Source organism: Amaranthus tricolor, chromosome 3 (genome assembly GCF_026212465.1).
Source record: "Amaranthus tricolor cultivar Red isolate AtriRed21 chromosome 3, ASM2621246v1, whole genome shotgun sequence".
In the NCBI taxonomy this organism is placed as follows: Eukaryota; Viridiplantae; Streptophyta; class Magnoliopsida; order Caryophyllales; family Amaranthaceae; genus Amaranthus; species Amaranthus tricolor.
Window position 1 is genome coordinate 15,179,861 of NC_080049.1, and position 5,631 is coordinate 15,185,491.

At 28.0% G+C, this 5,631-nt stretch overlaps 1 protein-coding gene across 1 annotated transcript; it reads left to right on the plus strand.

Moving 5' to 3' along the window:
- The first annotated feature begins 218 nt into the window (after positions 1 to 218).
- LOC130808386 (uncharacterized) lies at positions 219 to 2,230 on the plus strand. Its single transcript, XM_057673862.1, has 4 exons — positions 219 to 275; positions 450 to 655; positions 1,194 to 1,247; positions 1,811 to 2,230. Exons 1-4 carry the CDS (start codon positions 219 to 221, stop codon positions 2,118 to 2,120), a joined length of 627 nt encoding a protein of 208 aa, XP_057529845.1. The 3' UTR covers positions 2,121 to 2,230.
- Positions 2,231 to 5,631: the final 3,401 nt, after the last annotated feature.

The following is a 5,631-nucleotide window of genomic DNA, read 5'->3' on the forward strand; positions in this document are numbered from 1 at the left end:
ATCATTTTGATACTTCGTCAAATGTTTTGTTGTTAATGATTCTTACAATATACTGTGACACCCTCAGACAATTGGCATATTATCATTTTGGTAATCTAATTATTCAAACTATTAAGTTAAAGAAGGATAATCCGGATTCCTTTCTTGTGGAGAAGTGAAAAAGGAATTTGGGATTCAAGAACAAAAAGGAAATTCCATGCCAAGCACCTTTTGGTGCTATGGTAGACTTGTCTGAGGGGGGAGATGATTTTGAAAGATATAGAGAATATTCCTTAGTTAGATTGGTGTAGTTGGGTTTTGAATCATATATCTGATGCAATATTTAGGTGCCAAAAGAAGAATTTAGTCAATATTCCATCTTGTATTCTCATTCTTGAATTAGCTTTTTTCATCGTTTTAGTTGGAAGGCGGAGTGAATGTGTCCTCATTTGCCTTTAGTTCAACGTTAGGATTATTCCAAGTTGAAAGAAAGGGCAAAGGGTGAGATGAGAGCCAGGGCGGTAGGTTTACGGATGTTTGATTCTAACACCTATCCTATAAGCCCAAGGAGAAGTAGTGTGGGTAAAGATGATGGTGCTATTGGGGCTACTAGTACTACTAATGTTGTTGCTACTGATCATTCTTCTGACCGACGAGCTTTCTGCCCTACATTCAGGTCTTTCGATTTTAAGTGATGCTCAAATACATTCTACACAAGAGATGTAAGTATTTTTGTTCATAATTTATGTTAATGATTATTCATTTTCGGTTCTTCTTATTTTATGTTTTAAAATCTTTCCTTTTTCGTAATATCCCTTTTATGATCTTTTTAAGATACTAAATCAAGCATCGTTATTAAACATTTTTACAAGTTTATCAATTTTAGTAAAAAGTATTCCATTTTGGTCACAAAGTAGACTATTTTTTGTTTGCAATTGTTTTTATTCTTACATTCATTTGTTTGCGATCCTACTTTTTTTAATTCCAAACTAATTCTTATTTTAGTGATTAAAATGGAATTTTATTTACACTATCCTCTAAGACTTAAAATGCGAATGAAATATAAAAAGTGTACTATTTCTATTTTAATGTATTTCTTTTTTCGTGAAAAGTAGACTGTTTTCTTTTTCTTTTGAATTTTATTTACACAAACTAATTCTGTTGTTGTTTGTGCTTTCCTTGTTTGCCGATCATCATTTGCCATTAAATGACAGTCAACTATATCATTCATTAAATTCGGAAGCTACTTCATGTTATCAACGGACGGGGTGAGCACAAAACCATTGATATTTTTATTCCCAAACATGTGACATGTGTATTATGTTATCAAGGGACATGTTTGGTGTTGGATTTTATGATTATGTTGAATTAGAACCGGTTCTCTAATCTTTTTGATTCAAGTTTGATCTTTCTGTATAGCTATATTGGTTGTGCATTAGTGGAAATTCAATATCTATATATATTCATTGTTCAGAAAATTGTTTAGGTAAATAGGTAAAATATGAATCATGTCTTTGGTGTTGGCCATCGCATGTATGCAATCGTTTTCTTCAATGAACCTACTTTAGCCTTTTAATTGTTCATTGCCCTTTCTCCGCTCATGCAATGTGTTCTATGTTTTATCAATTGGGGTATTTCCTATTTTATAGGACTTTGTTTAGTTCTGTCTTCTTTATGTAAATTATGCTACCCATTGACAACATCTTAACATGTAAATTTTTCTCAAGAAAGAAAGGACATGAACTTCTGCTTGAACATGACAAATATTTTTTTATTTTTTTACGCTTCATGATTATGTTTTTAATATTTTTTTTTTTTATTTGTATTCAAGGAACTCCCTAAAGATTACGCTCTTGAAACGAGATATGGAGATTGTATTGCAACATCACTTGCAAAAGATCATACAAATCAAAGAAAAACCAACTCCAACTAAAGGACAATCTGTTGAGTCTTCTTTGTCCCAATGGTTTTCTAATCCTAATGTTTTAGCAGAGGTGGATCTGATTGTTACTAAGATGATGAAGGTGAGCAAAGCTGTTACGAAGATTGAAATTCCTTCATTCAGTCTTGGGATTCTAGGATTAAATTCATCACCTAAAGTTGGAAGTGTGAAGAGAGTTGGAAAGAAGGCCAAACATTAGACATGTTTCTAATGAATGAGATTTTTATTGGTGCATCATCAAAATATTGTCTATGCATTTAACTTTGTATGGTTGTGAAACATAAGTCATTAGATGTGAAGAAATTTGAAGAAACTTTCTGATGAATTAAGGTTTTTTTAAATAGACTTTGTTGTTTATCAGTACACTTTCAAAATAGTATACTGAATTTTTTATAGATGTGTGTTGTAAATGTAACATCAATTCTTTGTAGATATAACATAAATGATTTTTTTCTAGTAAAATGAAAGCTTTAAGCTTCATTTAAATGACAAGGAAATAGTTTATCTTATTTTATTGAACTTGGAGACTTAAAATGCTAACGTTGTGGTAGGCATTTTTTTCTTAGTGTATGAATTTGAGCAGATGAGTTTTTATGACTTTGTACTTTTGGCAAGTTTGCAATATATGGATTTGAATACTTTGTTATATTAAGCACACTAGAAAAGTCTTTTATAAGTTTTTTGTTAACTACCCACACAACTTCAAGTGTATCACACACTATATTTTGAGTTGACAAGGCTAAAGAACCCAAGTTTGTACATGCCAATTTCAGACACTATTTTTTGTTCGCCATTGTTCCTAAGTGGATCATTTCACATGAAAAGTATTGCATTTTTCTGAAAAAGTATACTATTTGTTGTCTAATATTTTTTTTGTCTATACATTCACTCGTTGGCTTTCCTACTTTTTTTGCTTCCAAAATAATTTTGATTTTACTGATTAAAAAGGAATTAGAATTAAACAATCTACTAACACTAAATATGCAAATGAAATATGAGAAGTGTACTCTTTCAACTTTAAAGTATTCATTTTTTTCATAAAAAGTAGACTGTTTTTTCTGGAATATTGGTTGTTTTAATTACTTTTGTTGTTGCTACTTAGTTGTCTTGTTTGAATATACTAATTTGAGTTTTATGTTAACTACTATCATCTTATAGTAAAGCAAGCATCCTTAGTATTTAATTTTACATGTTTATTATTTTTTGTAAAAAGTATGCTATTTTGGTTAAAAAGTATACTATTGTTAAAAAAGTATATGAGAAGTGTATTCCATTTTTCGTGAAATGTAGATTCTTTTTTCTAGAATATCGATTGTTCTAATTACGTTTGTTGTTGCTCTTAAGTTATCTTGTTTAGATGTACTAATTTGGGTTTGTAGATAACTATTGTCATCCTATAGTAAGGCAAGCATCCTTAGGTTATTTTTACAATTGTTTGGTTTTTAGTAAAACCATATACTATTTCGTTAAAAAGTATACTATTGTTCGTATGCCATTTTTTTGTCTATACATTTACTCGTTGGCTTTCATACTTTTTTTTGTTTCCAAAATAATTTTAATTTTACTGATTAAAATTGAAAACTAAACGATCCAATAAAACATAAAATGAAAATAAAATGTGAGAATTGTACTCTTTCAACTTTATTTCTTTTTTCGTGAAATGTAGACTCTTTTTTCTAGAATATCGATAGTTTTAATTGCTTTTGTTGCTGCTCCTAAGTAATCTTATTTAGATGTACTAATTTGGGTTTGTAGATATCTATTGTCATTTTATAGTAAAGCAAGCATCCTTAGAATTTATTTTTACAATTGTATGGTTTTTAGTAAAAAGTATTCTATTTTCGTCAAAAAGTATACTATTGTTCGTTTGCCATTTTTTATTCTATACATTCACTCGTTGGCTTTCATTTTTTTTTTTTGCTTCCAAAATATATTTAATTTTGCTGATTAAAATGGAATTACAATTCATTTATCTATTAAAACTAAATATATGCAAAAAAAATATGAGAAGTATACTCTTTTAACTTTAAAGTATTTCTTTTTCCATGAAAAGTAGATTATTTTTTCTAGAATATCGATTGTTCTAATTACTTTAGTTGGTGTTCCTAAGTTATCTTGTTTGGATGTACAAATTTGGGTTTGTAGTTAACTATTGTCATTTTATAGTAAAGCAAGCATCCTTAGTATTTATTTTTATAAGTCAATGGTTTTTGGTAAAATGTATCTTATTTTCGTCAAAAAGTATACTATTGTGCGTTTGCCATTGTTTTTGTTCTTACATTTACTCGTTAGGTTTCCTACTGTTTTAGCTTCCAAATTAATTCTAATTTTACTGATTAAAATCGAAATACAACTAAACTAAACACCAAAACTAAACAAAACTACACTATGTTTTCTAGAATATTGATTTTTCTAATATCTTTTTTGTCGCTGGTACTAAGTTATCTTGTTTAGTTCTAATTTGGGTTTGTAGAAAACTCTTTTCGTCTTATATTAAAGCAAGCTTCCTTAGAATTTATTTTTACATGTGTACTATTGTGCGTTTGCCATTGTTTTTTTTCTTACATTCACTCGTTAGCTTTTTTACTTTTTTGGCATCCAAAATAATTTTAATTTTACTAATTAAAATTGACATACAACTAAACTATCCATTAAAACTTAAAATGAAAATGAAATGTGAGAAGTGTACTATTTCAACTTTAAAGTATTCCTTTTTTCGTGAAAGGGCTTATAGATAACTATTGTCATCTTATAGTAAAGTGAGCATTCTTAGTATTTATTTTTACAACTGTATGGTTTTTAGTAAAAATTGTTCTATTTTCATGAAAAAGTATACTATTGTTCGTTTGCCATTTTTTTTCTGTACATTCACTCGTTGGCTTTCGTACTTTTTTTTTGCTTCCAAATTAATTTTAATTTTACTGATTAAAATTGAAATACTATTAAATTATCCACCAAAACATAAAATGAAAATGAAATGTGAGAAGTGTAATCTTTCAACTTTAAAATATTCCTTTTTTCGTGAAATATGGATAATTTTTCATAGAATATCGATTGATCTAATTACTTTTGCTACTGCACCTAAGTTATCATGTTTAGATGTACTAATTTGGGTTTGTAGATAACTATTGTCATCTTGTAGTAAAGCAAGCATCGTTACAATTTATTTTTATAAATGTATGGTTTTTGGTAAAAAGTATTTTATTTTCGTCAAAAAGTATATTATTATTCGTTTGCCATTTTTTTGTCTATACATTCACTCGTTGGCTTTCGTTTTTTTTTTGCTTCCGAAATAAATTTAATTTTACTGATCAAAATGAAATTGCAATTAAATTATCTATTAAAATTTAAAACTAAGTTTGCAAATAAAATATAAAAAGTGTACTCTTTTAACTTTAAAGCATTCTTAAGTTATCTTGTTTGGATGTACTAATTTGGGTTTATAGTTAACTATTGTCATCTTATAGTAAAGCAAGCATCCTTATTATTTGTTTTTATAAGTGTATGGTTTTTTTGTAAAAAGTAGTCTATTTTCGTCAAAAAGTATACTATTGTGAGCTTGCCATTTTTTTGTCTATACATTCACTCGTTGGCTTTCGTATTTGTTTTTGCTGCCCAAATAAATTTAATTTTACTGATTAAAATGGAATTGCAATTAAATTATCTATTAAAACTAAATATGCAAATAAAATATGAGAAGTGTACTCTTT

Coding starts and splice junctions, on each gene's coding strand:
- LOC130808386 (XM_057673862.1), top strand. CDS start 219: ATGGTAGACTTGTCTGAGGGGGGAGATGATTTTGAAAGATATAGAGAA. Junction 276..449: donor GATATAGAGAATATTCCTTA/GTTAGATTGGTG, acceptor GTTCAACGTTAG/GATTATTCCAAGTTGAAAGA. Junction 656..1,193: donor GCTTTCTGCCCTACATTCAG/GTCTTTCGATTT, acceptor ATTAAATGACAG/TCAACTATATCATTCATTAA.